The following is a 15,217-nucleotide window of genomic DNA, read 5'->3' on the forward strand; positions in this document are numbered from 1 at the left end:
TGTCCCGCCCACCCACCCTCGTCGGCTTCATTCCGCTTCCGGTTGGCGGATCGCTGGGTTTCAGCGAAGTTGTCGCTGTCGTGGTCGCGATGGGGAAGTCAGATTTTCTTACCCCAAAGGCCATCGCCAACAGGATCAAATCCAAGGGGCTTCAGAAGCTGCGCTGGTACTGCCAGATGTGTCAGAAGCAGTGTCGGGACGAGGTAAGCGGGCCTGGATGGGGCCCTGCTGGACGTCCTGGTTCAAGCCCCTGGCGCTGGGGTTGAGGGAGTGGATCTCGGGTCCCTTAGTCCGGGTTCCGCGCTGCGCGAGTCAGCTACTCAGCTCAGTAGGGCCACCCTTACCTGCAGCCCTCATCCTAGGGAAACCGTGGTCTTTGACACCTCCTTCCTCCGCGATCTTCCTCCGGAAAGAAATGAAGTAAGAAAAGGTTTTGCAGATCTGGTAGACGTGATGCTACTCCAGCTGTCCGAAAACGGGGGCGTTGGATAGTGCGGTGCGGGAAGCCCGGGGGCGAACGGTAACAATCGTCTCTGACCTGACGCGACTCAAGAGCAGCAGGATGGTTAGGGTTCACAACTCTTTTCGGGGTCAGATGAGAAAGGACAACTGAGCCCTGGCACAGTGCTCACCTAACGAGCGTTTATGGAGCGTCCACAGTGTGCCGGGCCCAGGATATTACTGCGCATAGGTTCGTGGGCGGGAGTCAGACCGTCAGAATCCTGAACCCCAAGCCGCGCCGCTTCCTAACTGTGTAGTCTTCGCCAAGTTGCTTCCATTTCCCTCTGCCTGTTTGCTTCCCTTTAAAGTGGAAGTAACAGTTGTACCTACCGGTAAGATTGTGAGTTTTAAATCAGCGGATTATGCGTACAGTCGCCGAGGGGTCTCTGGGGAGATCTTAGAGAGTTTTGTATGCCGTGCACTGGAGTTTATACTTTTTCTCATTAGTGAGGTGGATGATAAAGCACTTTGAAGAACTGAGAGCAAGCTAGTGACAGGATCATATTTTTCTCTGGAGATCGAGTTGGATTGGGCAGGTGCAGAGGAACACGGGGTAACTGGAAGAATCTACTTCAGTGTTTCTGCCAGCCAGGGATGAGACACTGAAGTAGGACTTACATTGAATAACACTGATGCGGTTTTTCTTTTTCATATCTCTCCAGTTCATGCTTTTGAATTTTTATTTATTTTTTAAAAAGATTTTATTTTTATTTATTTGACAGAGATCACAAGTAAGCAGAGAGGCAGGCAGAGAGAGCAGGGGAAGCAGGCTCCCTGCTGAGCAGAGAGCCCCATGCGGGGCTCAATCCCAGGACCCTGAGATCATGACCTGAGCCGGAAGGCAGAGGCTTAACCCACTGAACCACCCAGGCACCCCTGGTTCATTCTTTTTTAATAGTCAAGGTGAAATTCTCAGACAGAAAACTAGAAACTAATACAGTGAACATCCATATATCCATTACCCATATTGAACATTTTAAATAACTTGGCCTGTCTTTGCTTCTTTAAGAAACATTTTATTTATTTACTTATTTTTAAGATTTTATTTATTTGTTAGAGAGAGCACAGGCAGGGGGAGCGGCAGGCAGGGCAGGCAGAGGGAGAAGCAGGCTCCCCGCTGAGCAAGGATTCCCCAGTGCAGACCGGATTCGAGGACCCTGGGATTATGACATGCCCCGAAAGCAGCCGCTTAACCAACTGAGCCACCCAGGCGTCCCTTCAGTAATATTTTAAAGTAAATTCCAAGCATCAGGATATTTCATCTCTAAATACTTAAGTATGCTTCTCTAAGATACTCGGATATTTTTCTACATAGCCACAATACACATCGTCCCACATAACAAAATTAACAAAAATGCTCTCTTTTTTTAATTTTTATTTTTTTTCGAAATTTAAAAAAAGATTTTATTTATTTATTTATTTATTTGACAGACAGAGATCACAAGTAGGCAGAGAGGCAGGAAAAGAGAGATGGGAAAGCAGGCGCCCTGCTGAGCAGAGAGCCGGATGTGGGGCTCGATCCCAGGACCCTGGGATCATGACCTAAGGCTAAGGCAGACGCTTCACCCGACTGAGGCTTTACCCCACCGAGCTACCCAGGCGCCCCAACAAAAATTGTCTCATGTCATCTGATACACACTCCATATTCACATGTCCTCTCTTGCTCCCACAAATGCTTTTTAAAAGTTTTTTTCAAACCAAGATCAAATCAAAAGCTATGAATTGGATTTGTTATTAGGACTTTAAAAAATAGATTTTTTTTTTTAGAGCAATTTTAGGTTCACAACCATAATGAGTAGAAGATACAGAGATTTCCCATACACATTGGAGCCCCACATATGTACAACTTCCCCATGATCAGCACCTTGCAACAAGGTAGTACTATTGTTATAATCAATAAAGCTACACTGACACATCATCATGACCAAAGTCTATAGTAGGGTTCACTCTTGATGTTGGACATTCTGTGGGTTTGGACAAACACATAATGACATATGTCCATTATTACAGTATCATACAGATACAGAGTAGCTTCATTTCCTTAAAAATCTCTGTGTTGGGTTATTAGGACTTTTAATTCTCTCTCAATTCTAAACTGAGTATAGAACTTATGTCTCTTACTCTTTCTACCACCCCCCCTAAAACCCAGTTATTTTTCTTTTTTTTTTTTTAGTTAATTTTTTTATATGAGTATCCTTGACACACATTAGTCACATTAGTTTCAGGTGCCCAACATGATCTATACCTTATGTATATACAACAAGTTTGTACCTTATGCTGTGTTCACAAGTATAGCTATCATCTGTACCATACAACATTATTACGATACCATTGACTATATTCCCTCTGCTGTACTTTGTATTCCCATGACATATTCATTCCATCATTGGAGGCCTGTATCTCCCACTTCCCTTCATCTGTTTTGCACATCCTCCCACCCCCTCCCGCCTCTGGCAACCATCAGTTTGTTCTCTGTATTTATAGATCTGATTGTCCTTTTGTTTTTGTTTATTCATTTGTTTTTACATTCCACATATAGGTGAAATCGTGAAATTTGCTTTTCTCTGACTTATTTCATGTAGCATAATACTCTCTAGGTCCATCCATATTGTCACGAATGGCAGAATCTCGTTCCTTTTTATGGCTGATATTCCATTGTGTATGTCTTCATCCAGCTTCTTTATCTGTTCATCTTTCAATGGATGCTTGAGTTGCTTCCGTATCTGTGCTTTTCGATTTGCTGTCGTTTTTCTGACATTGACTTGAAGAGATTAGACCAGTAACTGCCTTGGAGCATTGCCACTTTATGGTATGAAACAACTAAGTTTTCTTGTGGTTGTCTTTCACCTTCCTTCTTTAACTTATAGTTTCTGTAAACTGGAACTTAGATCTGAACGCTTGATTAGGTTCGGGTTAAATATTTTGGGGAAGACTGCTACATAGGCGATCCCTTGTATTTCCTAATACATTACCTAAGGAAGCCCATAATACCTGATAGTGCTAAGATATTTGAGTAAATATGCTGGCCTATAAAGTAACAGTAGAAATTAATATTTTCCCTTTTGCAAGATTGAGTTACCAGTAAGGAATATATCTAATCTCTCATCAACCTTTTACTTAGGTGTTTTAGCATCCTTGCCGTAGTCCGTTGTCTTAAGAGTTGCAAAGAATTTTTTTTTTATATTTTTCTAAATTTGTTATTGGCTATTATTCTTTTATAAAAATGTCCTTTTTCTCATTAATTAGGGCTATTTGATCCTTAAATGTTGCCATAAAATATAGTTCCAATGGGAAAAGGAAGATAAAGCCTTAATTTTCCCTTTGGTTACCAATTTCAGAGTAAGACACTTGGTGGTGGTTCTGTTTTGTTTGCCCTCCAATCTGTTCATTGCCTTCCTTCCCTGGGAGAATGACCTGCAGGAGGAGAAACTGATCCCTCCAAAATCTTCCCGGGTCTCCCTGTCTCTCAGTGTTGGAAGACTGAGGGAGAAGGTGGTCAGATCCAGAATATCCCCTCCTGCCCATCCACTCTCATGGATTTCTAGAATTTAGTAACATCATTTTGTTTCCATTTTATTGATTTATTTTCAATTTATGGAAAGTAGTACTGGTTTTTTCATTTATGAGACTGATACTAAGTTTCCTTTTAAGGTACATTTAAGTAAGAGTAATTCACGGGTACTACACAGATGAGGCAGGAGCAGTGTGGGTAGTCTATAGACAACCAAAGCTTAGGAAGCTAAGCAAGATGAGTGGTGACATCAGGCTAATGATGTGGGATTGAGCCGAGGGACAGGAGAAGATTACTTCAGGAGGAGGCTAAGCGGGTTTAGTGATAGGCGGAAGGCAGACCTAGAGGATGACTCGAGGGTGCCTGTCTCTAAGGTTCACTGTGGGTGTGCGACTGTGCTGTTCACTGAAACGGGAATACAGGAGGAGAGACTCATTTTTCATTTCTCTTTCTATGAAGAAGAAGGTGTAAATGTTAAGCCGGATGGATACAAAGCCAAAGTTTGTAACTCTTTCATAGTCGTCTGAAGAACATGCAGGTTTAGTGTATTTAAATGAGGTTTCTGTAATATGCCTCAGTGTATTTTGGCTAATGAACTAAAGTAGAGTGAAAATAGTCCCCTTAATGGAAATTCATTACTGGCCCATTTTCCTTCATTCCATCCCTCCAAGAACTTGCACAACACTACATGAAGTAGGTGCTCAACAGAATTTGTTAAAGTGATTTAAAAAACAAAGTCACAGAAAAACAAAGTCACTCTTCTGTCAGATTTCTTACTAATGTCAGTTTTCCAAAGCACTGTTTTTCTGTCTCTGTAATCCGGGGTTATGCTTTGATTAGGAGTGTTGTGTAACTCAACCTCATAAAAAACTTTTAAATAAAAATAACAGTGAGCTTAGAGCTAGTGATTTTTTTCCTTTTTTTTTTTTCTTTCTTTACAATTTATCATCAAAGAGCAGCTTTTTAGGGTTGATTAAATACTTCTGTTTAGGGCCCCTTATGATGACCTAAATCAGAATGTAACTGCTACCTTTGCATTTTTGTAGAATGGCTTCAAATGTCACTGTATGTCTGAATCTCATCAGAGACAACTCTTGCTCGCTTCCGAAAATCCTCAGCAGTTTATGGATTATTTTTCAGAGTAAGTAACTTAAAGATATCTTTTCCTCATGAGCTTTATTCAGTCGGACACTGAGTAGATGCTTAGTATTTTCTGTATTGGGAGCTGTGTCCATTCCTTACACATTAGCACGATAGCTGTAGTACCCTGTGCTCAGGTTTTATTTTCCTTTGACAGTTTATCATAGTATTGGAATTGTTGCAGAAGTGCTTCTCACAATTTAGTCTTGCACTTCAAACCTAAAAACCTATCTTTTGTCCTAACTCAGTTGTGGCTCAGAGCACAGCTCTGGAGTCAGACCATCTGCCTTAAACCCTGCAAGCCCAGGCTTCTCTACTCAGGAGCTGTGTGACTGGCTGAACCACTTACATTTGTCTGTGCTTTTGTCTGCTCATCTGTAAAATGGGACTAAAAACAGCATCATCTTTCAAGTGTTCCCTTTATTTTATGGAGTTTATTTAAAAATTAACGAGTTAGGGCGCCTGGGTGGCTCAGTGGGTTAAGCCGCTGCCTTCGGCTCAGGTCATGATCTCAGGGTCCTAGGATCGAGTCCCGCATCGGGCTCTCTGCTCAGCAGGGAGCCTGCTTCCCTCTCTCTCTCTCTCTCTGCCTGCCTCTCTGTCTACTTGTGATCTCTCTCTGTCAAATCAATAAATAAAATCTTTAAAAAAAAATTAAAAAAAATAAAAATTAACGAGTTAATACTTCTCTAAAGTGTTTAGAAGAGTACCCAGTACTCGATTAGTAGCTGTTAATTGTTATTACTATTAATGTTCAGTTCTACTTCTATCTCTTTCTTTCCAAAGTTCTAGACCTTTTGGTCTTAGGACGACCCCTTTTCCACCTTTAAAAATTATTGACGAACCCAAAGAGCTTTTGTTTATATTTGATATCGATACTTGATAGTGGTACATTGCTATTTGTAAATTAGAGATTAAAATGAAAAATTAATGTGTTTATTACTTTATTTAAAATAACAATAAGAGGGGCATCTGGGTGGCTCAGTGGGTTAAAGCCTCTACCTTCAGCTCAGGTCATGATCCCAGGGTCCTGGGATCAAGCTGCACATCAGCTGTCTGCTCAGCAGGGAGCCTGCTTCCTCCTCGCTCTCTGCCTGCCTCTCTGCCTACTTGTGATCTCTGTCTGTCAAATAAATAAATAAAATCTTAAAAAAAAAACCAAACAATAAGAAACCTATTGCATGTTAAGATAAATGAATTTTTTAATTTAAAGAGCATATCTTTTCTAAAACAAAAAAGGTAAGAGTGGCATTGTTTACATTTTTGCCAATCTGCAATGTCTGACTTAATAGAAGATGGTTGGATTCCACAGCTGCTTCTGCATTCAGTTTGTTTCAAAATGTTTTGGGAAACACAAAGCCCACCCTGTTCATATCTGTAGAGCTGGAATGGGGTAATATTTTAATAGCCTTTTTCAGATAATTTTGCATATTCTTCTTTGATACTACATCAAAGCAACGGCGTGGTAGTTTCTTAAACTTTTTTTTTTTTTTGAGGTTTATTTATTATTCTTTTAGAGAGTGTGTGCACCTGTGCTTGAGTGGGGGGATGGGCCAAGGGGAGAGAGAGTCCACAAGCAAACTCTTCACTGAGTGTGGAGCCAGACGCAGGGCTCGATCCCATGACCCTGAGACCGTGACCTGAGCTGAAATCCAGAGTCAGTGGCTCAACCACCTAAACTGCCCAGGCCTCCCTGGCATGGTAGTTTCTTAAAGATTCGTTGCAGTGTGGAATCTGAAACCACATCAGCAAACTTTTTGTGCCCTATTACATCATGAACCCCTGATCTTTCACTTTGTACTTCTCATACCCGTGTGTGATTTTATATCATCATGCACTGGTCATTTGTAAAATATTAGCTCACTGTGTATTCGGAATGGTGACACATTTCATTACATAATAGCATAAAATCATATTTATTAATATCCGCATCAGTGTCATCAGAAATGTCTTGAAGTTTTGGAAAGTACCTCAGACTCACAGTGGCTGATCCTAACTTGCCAGATTTAGATTTTTGCTCGAAAGCCCAAATTTTATCATTGGCCAAAAATACCGTCAGTTGTTTTCCTTGACATGACAACGCTCCCTTTGTTTATGTTTGGGAAAATGTCTACTAAATACCCAGTTTGGAATAATCATGGTTGATCTGTCAGTCATTCTTTCCAACAAAATGGTGCTCTGTGGAAAATGTAGTTCAGCACGTGGCCCAAACAATGGCACAAGTGATTTGCTGACGACAACCACTGTCCAGCGGCAGAAGTGGTTAACTCATAATCCCATTTCATCACACAGGCTGGTGGAAAGACAGAGCCCCAAAGGTTGAGTTGTAATACTATTAATAATACTGCTTTATCAAGGACATTCTTTTTTTTTTTTTTTTAAGATTTTATTTATTTGACAGAGAGAGATCACAAGTAGAGAGAGAGAGAGAGAGAGAGAGAGAAAAGGAAGCAGGCTCCCTGCCTAGCAGAGAGCCTCATGTGGGACTCCATCCCAGGACCCTGAGATCACGACCTGAGCCGAAGGCAGAGGCTTAACCCACTGAGCCACCCAGTCCAGCCCTGTCAAGGACACTCTTGATGAGACTGACATTGACTTTCACTGCGAGCGCCTGCCCATGAAGAAGACCTGGACTGCTAGTATACTGTGGCCTCACCACCCACTGCCTGCACTTGGCTAAGATGCCAGCAGGTTCGCCCTGCATGGCTTTTGTGCCATCAAGGCAAGGAGCACAGTGAAAAAGGCAAAGAGGATTTATCTGAACCACCCAAAACCATCTGGAAGGGCACTGGGTGGCTCAGCCGGTTTAAGCATCTGCCTTCGGCTCAGGTCACGATCCCGGGGTCCTGGGATCAAGTACCACATTGGGCTCTCTGCTTAGTGGGAAGCCTATTTCTCCCTCTCCTTCCGCCTGCTGCTCCCCCTGCTTGTTCTTTCTCTTTTTCTCTCTTGCTCTCTAAAAAAAAAACTGTCTGGAATACCACTGGGCTACACAGGCCACATTTGGGGAAATACCATTCTGTCAAGAGCCATGCGCACTGGAGCCTTCCTCCCCAGCTCTGTCCAATGTGTCCACGGTAGCTGCCCTCCACCTCCGGCAGCCTCCGGAAGGGTCGCTTGTGCCTCTCTCCATCTTGCTCTGTATCTTTTCTTAACTGTCTACAAACACGTCTGTTTTCCATTCTTTCCTACTCCTCCTCCCGCTGCTTACTATCCTCCTGTCTTACTGTCTTCCCTAACCCTTCTGCCTGTCCCCCAGCTCCTTAGATGCAAGAACATTCTTCAGGGCGCCCACTTGGCTTCCTTTTCTCCATAGTACACAGGCTCCAGGAGTCCCGTCATTCTTCCAGCTGTTAAAACTTCATGATGGATGACTCCTCGGTCTTACTGTTTGTTCCTAACATCTGTCTTGAGTTGTAGATTTTTTTTTCTGCACAGTTCTGTATTTTTAAATGCAGAGCCAACATTTTAAAGCTAAGGGCAGTATTCTGCCCACCACATCTGCTTATTATCCTGGGCTGGCTGATGACTTCCTACCTGGAATGCCAGGCTGGGAAGTCCTCATCGATTCTCCTCTACGGTGTCCTTTAGACTTGCATCCTCTCCATTCTCAAGACTCTAGTAATAATAGTTCTTATCCTCTCTTGCCCAAATTAATTCCATGATTTTCTCACTGGGCTCCCAGCTGCAGCTTCCGCTCTTCCCAATCATGCTTTATGCCCGTGGGTCACAAACCTCTGCACGGGTCCGAGTCACCTGGAGGGCTCGGGGGACCATAGTGTCAGGTTCTGGTGGGGCTGGAGACTTAGCATTTCTGTCTAGTTCCCAAGTGATGTCAGGGCCGCTCCTCTGGGGACCACACTTTGAGAATTCTTATTCTATGCTTTCCACAAGATTATCTTTCTAAATCACAGATTTGCACAGACTAATTCCTCAGTAAATTATTTGGTGCTTTTCCACCGCACGCATAAAACCCTCCCTCTTTAGTATGACATTAAAGATACTTCGAAGATTAGCCGTACCGGTATTTTCCAGCTGTGTTTTGCACCCACGCCCCATTATTCTATTCTATCCCACTGCATCCCCCATTTATATCTACTCTCAACGTTAGCTCAATTAGATTTTCATTTCCCAAGTGTGACGCTTTCGTGTTTCTGCCAGCTGGGAAAGGTCTTCTCTTTCTCTTCACCTCTAAAGTCCTACTTGTTTTTTATTTTTATTTTTTTAAAGATTTTATTTATTTACTTGACAGAGAAACAGCGCGAGAGGGTACACAAGCAGGGGGAGTGGGAGAGGGAGAAGCAGGCTCTCCGTTGAGCAGGGAGCCCGATGTGGTGCTTGATCCCAGGATCCTGGGACCATGACCTGACCTGAAAGCAGACGCTTAAACCAACTGAGCCACCCACGCATCCCTAAAGTCCTATTTATACTTCGCTGCCTATATTAGGGATCTCCCTGGTCTCCCCTGATACTTTGTTACATCTCTTTTGCAGTTCGATTTCTATTATGATTGCTTCTGCTAGATTGTAACCTGGGTCCGGATTTCTGTTTTACTCACGTATGTTTACCTGTGTTAAGTATACTTAACACAGTGTACTCAGTGCAGAGGGACACAGTGAGTGCCAATTTCCCATGGAATAAGGGAAGTTTGTTTTGTTTTGTTTTGTTTTGTTTTTTACCATCAAAAAGACAGTGTTTTTATGCCACATTCAGTAGCACTAAGAGACTTGATGAAGGAACCTCTGCAAAGATGTGTAGTCACTTTGGTTATGGCTGCTCTGCCAATGCTGACAGTTTCCCTCCAGACTGACTTTGACCTGTCATTCTTGAAAGCTATAGTCTTTTGGGATTCCTTCCTTTTTCAGCTTTTAAAGGTTCTTAACAGACATTCACACAAATGGTTCATGTATCATTGGACATTGAAACTGTATGGTGCCTTACATTTCAGAGAAGTGATGCTTTATATTTGTAAAAGTGCCATAATGCTCTCTTTCCTTTCCTTATTAGGGAATTCCGAAATGACTTTCTAGAACTTCTCAGGAGACGCTTTGGTAAGCATCCTGGTGTTGTGCATATAGTAACATCATCACGTTGTAACCTGCCCAGGATTGACGGTGTTGTATTTTGTTCGTAGGCACTAAGAGAGTTCACAACAACATCGTTTATAATGAGTATATCAGCCACCGGGAACACATCCATATGAATGCCACTCAGTGGGAGACTCTCACTGATTTTACAAAGTGGCTGGGCAGAGAAGGTAAGAGTAAGACAGGATATGACTAGTAGTTATGTGGCTACAGGGCAAGGAGAGACAGTTGTCATAATTTCCATGTAAATTTATGGAAACTTGGACAAATAGGGCAATTAAAAACTGGCCAAGAGGAGCATAATCTTCCTGGATTGATTTTGGTGGGTTACACTTGAATATGGAGTGTCTGGAATGGTTCTTTTGATTGTGCAAAGATGTATCACCAAAGCATCCTCTCATCTGGGGTAAGAATTACTATCAGTCCTTCCTGTTTTTTACCCCCTTATTCATTTTACTTTTGGAAACCTTTGTTACCCCTGCTTAAGGAGGTAACAAATATTTAAATATTTAAAAATATTTATTTATTTATTTATTTGAGAGAGAGACAGAGAGAGAGAACACAAATGGGAGGGGCAGAGGGAGGCAGAGGGAGACAGAGTCTAAATCCGACTCCATGCTGAGTGGGGAGCCCGACATGGGGCTTGATCTCATGACCCTGAGATCATGACCTGAGCTGAAATCAAGAGTCAGACCACCGACCAAGCTGTGGAGGCACCCCATGGAGTTCTGTAACAATTTGTTGTAGCTTATTCCATTTCTGATCTTCCTAGGCTAAAGCTTAGGAAAGAGGAGAAAGAAATTTTGTGTCAATGTATTACTTATTCGGTGTGTTCCTTTATTCTGTCTGATTGGGAAAATTTCTACTTAGTTAAGTTAGCAGAATATCATGTTCTCCTTGGTCGTTAACTACTTAGACACAGTTAAATAATCACTAAGCAAGATGATACTTCTTTCATGTGTTTCCCCTGCTTACATAGTTGACTTAATGTGGCTAGTGAAAAATCAGAATAATAATTTTTTCTGTTTAAGGAGGTAAAGTATTCCACTTAAATATCTAAGTTTCATCAGCTGTGAGTATGGAAAATTTGTGGGCTGCATGAATTTGTGTATTTGAATGTGTTTTAATGAATGTGTTTGAAGGAATAAACACATGATGCAGAGATCAAACACATTTGTGTGTACTTTCAGTTTTGATTGTATACAAATCTTTTATTTTTTAATTTTTAAAGTTTTAAAATTATTATTATTTTTTAATCTTTTATTTTTTTAAAGGTTTGTGCAAGGTGGATGAGACCCCAAAGGGCTGGTATATTCAGTACATAGACAGGGACCCAGAAACTATCCGCCGGCAACTGGAACTAGAGAAAAAGAAGAAGCAGGACCTTGACGATGAGGAAAAAACAGCCAAATTTATTCAAGAACAAGTGAGAAGAGGTCTGGAAGGGAAAGAACAGGTGAGCACCAGTATCATTCCAGGAAGCAACAGGAAAAGGTCTCAAACAAAATTTTTAAGCACTGAATTTAATTTTATAGGTCTCGTTCCTTAATTAAGAGAAGAATGAACATGGCCGAGTATAAAAGCCTGGGTTTTGGAGTTGAGACAAATCTGGGTTCAATTCCTAAGTTACTGCCTCATGGTCTTATAGAATTACACAATCTACTAAACCTCGGTTTCCTTATCCCTAAGGCAGAGGGAATAGCTAATGGGGGGGACAGAGCAGATCACATCACTTGGCTGCAATGCTCGGTTAAACAAAATGTGGGAACCTGGAGACAGCACTCGCCCCAGCCTGGGGAGGGTGCAGCGTATCTGAAGGTAGCTACCCCTGGGCTTGAAAAAGCAATGGGCAAAACGCAGACCAATGGGGGAGGAAGACATGTTTCAGGTGGTCCAGGTGTTGGCGTAACTAGAGTAAGGCATTAATTTTAACAAATATTTATTGGGTACTCCCTTCTTCTAGGCCTTCTTCTAGGCACTGGAGATAGAGCAGTAAACAAAAGGTAAAAACTCCCTGCCTCATGGTGTTTACCTATCAAAAGTTATGTGTGTGCAGGAAAACAACCTAGTATATATGTGAACCACTAGCCATTTAGTATTTTTAAAAAGCTTATTGTGGTATAAAATACATGTGATAAAGTGCATGATGGGCGTTACTCTTAAGGTGACTAAAGCTCAGTGAAATTTTACACGTGGATATGTCTTTAGATGGGTGGATGGAAGTAGATGGATGTGTGGTGACCCCCCCAGATCAAGATACAGACCGTTTCCAGAGTCACAGTCACTCCCAGTGAATAGCCCCCTTTCCCCAAGAAGGAGCCAGGGTTCTAACATAGCACTATTGATTATCTGTTAGTGTATTCTTGAACTTTGTAGAAATGAGATTGTACCGTATACTCCCTCGCTGGCTTCTTTAACTCATGCAGAATGTTCTTTATGTTTCCAGTACCTGTGTTCTTTCCTGTCAGTGTTTAACTCTTTTTTTAAAGTGATGTCTGCTGTTCCATTTTATGACTATCACACAACTTACCCATTCTCCTGTTGAGAAGTGTCTGGCTTGTTTTCAGTGTTTGTCTATGATGAATACAGGGGCTCTGATCATTAATGTCCGTGTCTGATAGAAGCTGTTCAGTACAGAGTAATGCTGGAAGTAGCCGGCGATAAGAAAGTGAAGATCTGTTTATGAGTCAGCTTTTATACCATGTTAGTTGACCTTGATAAGTGATGGGTGCGCGTGTTATAATGGTACTCTTTCCATATGCGTGTGTTCATGTGCATTTATTACACAGTCTTTTAGGAGTTTTCTGTATTAAAGTAAAACAATGGTTAAACTGCTGTAATTGTCAAATTTAAACCCTTGCCTAAGATCTAAAAGCTTTTTTTTTTTTTTAAAGATTTTATTTATTCACTTGACAGACAGAGATCACAAGTAGGCAGAGAGGAGGAAGCAGGCTCCCCCCTGAGCAGAGAGCCCAATGCGGGACTCCATCCCAGGACCCTGAGATCACGACCCAAGTAGAAAGCATAGGCTTAACCCACTGAGCCACCCAGGCGCCTCAGATCTAAAGCTTTTTATTCCTGAAATTGACTCACCTTTTTCATTTTTAAACCTCTGCTTTCAGTAGAGGGAAAATGGTAATTTCCTCTTGTGGAAATTAAGAAGGATCACATCTTATATGGAGGAAATTCGTTTACCTTTTGTAACATTTTAGCTTAATTCCACTAAAATCTTCAAGTGAATTTGCACTCTTTAAATAAAAATAGCATCCTCCCCTTAAAGGCAGAGGAAGGCCTACTGCTCAGTGTTTCCTCATTGCATTCTTAAATATTATCAGTTTTTAAAATGTAGCATCTTGTCTTTCGCCTTCCTTTATGAGATCCTAATGGAGAAAAGAATATCTTAGCTGCATCTCAAGACAACATTTTATTAGTAGAAATAACAGTTAACATTTATCAAACCCTGTTGCAGGCATTATGCTAAGTGCTTCCTTTATTTTATCCTATTTTATCCTTATGACACTTCTAGATGTGCATAGTATTCCTATTTTATAGACAGAATAGTTGAGGTACAGGGAGATGGTGAGATTGACAGGTGCCGGAGCTAATAACGTGCAGAGGTGGGTTTGATCTGCGGTTCTGTGTGAGTTAGTCTTAGGCTCTTGATCTTACACTAAACTCTCCCACTGTATAGAAGGGTTTTGCTTTTTAAAGTAATCCTCTAGCTAAAATTCTTTTTTTTTTTTTAAGATTTTATCTATTTAAGAGAGAGAGAGAGCAAGCAAGAGAGAGCATGAGCAGTGGAAGGGAGAGGGAGAAACTGACTCCCCGGCTGAGCAGGGAGCCTGATGCGGGGCTGGATTCCAGGACCCTGAGATCATGACGTGAGCCAAAGGCAGATGCTTAACCAAATGAGCCACCCAGGTGCCCCATCCTCTAGCTAAAATTCTTAAGGTTTATTGTTTTATGTTGTTTCCTGTTTAAACTGTAGTAGAAATAAAAATGTAGGTAATCTTCTGCAATGTGGTACAAAGAAGCCACTTTTTTCACCTTTGGACTAATTCTCAGTTGAAGAGTATTTGCAGTACATATAATTTCTTAACTAGGATCTTAATCATTTTATTTTATTTTTAAAAAAGATCTCATTTATTTATTTGAGAGAGAGAGAGAGAAACAAGCAGGAGGGAGGGAGAAGCAGATTCCCCACTGAGCAGGAACCTCAATGTAGGACTCGATCCCAGGATTCTGGGATCATGGCCGGAGCCATAGGCAGATACTTGACCAGCTGAGCAACCCAGGCACCTGGATCTTAAACCATTTCAGAGCTGCATGTTGGAGCTGCCTTGCAACATGGGTAGGAAGTCATAATTTGGGACTCTTGAATGTTGATAGTAAATGCACTGTGAACCAAACCATCATCCTCTTTTTTTCTTTTTTCTTTCTTTCTTTTTTTTTTTTTTTTTTTTGCCTTTTAGGAGGCCCCTATTTTTACGGAATTAAGCAGAGAAAATGACGAAGAAAAAGGTGGTTTTACTTTTTTCTTACTCTTTTAATATGGATGATTTTATATCGGCTCTGCCAAAAACTAGCGCCATGTTTGGGGGCAAGACGTATAATCTGTCTGGAATGCATTGTTTTTACCGGTTTATGAAAAGGTAACAATGAACCAGGTAGGGTGCCTTCAACTATAAGTAACAAAACCAACTAAAACTATTCTAAATAATAAGGAAATATGTTGCCAGAGTAAGAGTCCCAGAAGTAGAGCGGTTCTGGATGCCAGGCCATCTGTCAGCCACTGGACACAAGGTGGTGGCAGGCACTTTGGCCATTGTATGCACACCCACATTGTCCAGAGGACGACAGAGGGTATCTCTTCCAGAGTCCCCTGTGAGCAAGGAAAAAAGAAACTTTATCTAGAAAACACTCCTCCGGCCAGCAGACTTCCTTCTGAATATCACTGGCCAGTCCATATCAGCCTCCA

At 41.6% G+C, this 15,217-nt stretch overlaps 1 protein-coding gene across 1 annotated transcript in view; it reads left to right on the top strand.

Annotated features, from left to right (window-relative positions):
* The first annotated feature begins 32 nt into the window (after positions 1 to 32).
* KIN (Kin17 DNA and RNA binding protein) overlaps positions 33 to 15,217 on the top strand; it is a 33,301-nt gene continuing 18,116 nt past the window's right edge. The window contains exons 1-6 of the mRNA XM_032881629.1: positions 33 to 203; positions 5,059 to 5,153; positions 10,160 to 10,203; positions 10,287 to 10,409; positions 11,514 to 11,695; positions 14,712 to 14,760. Coding sequence (XP_032737520.1) covers positions 90 to 203; positions 5,059 to 5,153; positions 10,160 to 10,203; positions 10,287 to 10,409; positions 11,514 to 11,695; positions 14,712 to 14,760 — 607 coding nt within the window. The 5' untranslated portion in view covers positions 33 to 89. The remainder of the gene's footprint in view (positions 204 to 5,058; positions 5,154 to 10,159; positions 10,204 to 10,286; positions 10,410 to 11,513; positions 11,696 to 14,711; positions 14,761 to 15,217) is intronic.

The sequence above is a fragment of the Lontra canadensis genome, unplaced genomic scaffold, assembly GCF_010015895.1.
Source record: "Lontra canadensis isolate GAN:19392208 unplaced genomic scaffold, GSC_riverotter_1.0 scaffold76, whole genome shotgun sequence".
In the NCBI taxonomy this organism is placed as follows: Eukaryota; Metazoa; Chordata; class Mammalia; order Carnivora; family Mustelidae; genus Lontra; species Lontra canadensis.